This window comes from Entamoeba invadens (genome assembly GCF_000330505.1).
Source record: "Entamoeba invadens IP1 unplaced genomic scaffold scaff_1105074724937, whole genome shotgun sequence".
Lineage (NCBI taxonomy): Eukaryota > Evosea > Mastigamoebida > Endamoebidae > Entamoeba > Entamoeba invadens.
In genome coordinates this window covers 88,752-89,843 of record NW_004443732.1, presented here as the reverse complement: position 1 = coordinate 89,843, position 1,092 = coordinate 88,752, and the positions used below count along the sequence as shown (strand labels likewise).

Here is a 1,092-nt window from a genome sequence, read left to right as displayed (position 1 = left end):
TTACCACCCGAGACAGCTTTTTCCAAACGCGACAGCTTTTTCGCATGACTGTATAAAGCGGGATTATTCAAATTTATATTTAACTTTTAATCTATATCGAATTTTTAAACTCTTTATTTTTCAACACGTTAGTAAACAAGCTTTGATCTTATAAATGTTTGTAATAAAAAACTTTAAAACCCAAATTAATGCAAAATTGTAATATCTTGTTATTTGTTGTATTGACACAGCTTGTTGTATTCTCTTCAGTGTCATTGTTAATAACACTTCCAAAACTAACAAAAAATACCAAATTAAGTTATGACATTGAAATGAATAAAACTTTTTATTATACTCAACACAGTCAAATAACAAACAAAATCAAAACAGAAAATGTTATTGATAAAAATATTCGAACTAAGTTATTAGCAACAAAAACTTATTATTCTTACAAAGAAAACAAAACTTTTGAATCAAAAACTAAATTTGTCGAACCTTCTATCATCACAAATGATTTAAAACACTACAAAGAAAACATTAAAAATATTAAATATAATCGTCCAGTAAACACAGACTCATTAATTAATACAACTCGATTTAATTACCAAGAAAACTGTGGTAAAGTATTTCAGTACAAACCGAACAACAAACGCGATTTGTGGCTCACCGCAGTTGGTTTTAAAGATGTCAATTACTTCAAGTTAATACAAGACGAGACTATTGTTTCTTTTGGTCTTGCTCAATCTTCAATTCCAAATGCCGACAAGGTTGTTTTGTTGCTTCCCGGCGTTGAAATACCTGGTTTTGACGCATTAGCGACTAAATATGGAATTAAAGTACTGAAAATGGACTTTTCGATATTTTCGGAGTTCTCTAACAAGAAGATGAATTTGAGAAGCTACAAAAAAGAAGACAAAGAGAACGGAAGTGTCGTTTACTACAACAACACACAATATGTCGAAAAACTTCGTCTCTTTGAAAATCAATTGAAAACAAATTTAGAACACGAGAACTCACATGAAACAAACGAACACAAGGAAATGACCGTTTCTGTAAAATCTTTTTATAAAACACAAAGCACAGAAAAACAAATTAATGTCGACAACTCAGTCA

At 29.9% G+C, this 1,092-nt stretch overlaps 1 protein-coding gene across 1 annotated transcript; it reads left to right on the top strand.

Moving 5' to 3' along the window:
- Positions 1–311: 311 nt before the first annotated feature.
- EIN_209950 (hypothetical protein) lies at positions 312–1,048 on the top strand (the record flags this gene model as incomplete). The annotated part of the gene is made up of 2 exons (XM_004261239.1): positions 312–906; positions 1,017–1,048. The coding sequence occupies 2 exons, from the start codon at positions 312–314 to the stop codon at positions 1,046–1,048; spliced, it is 627 nt and encodes a 208-aa protein (XP_004261287.1).
- Positions 1,049–1,092: the final 44 nt, after the last annotated feature.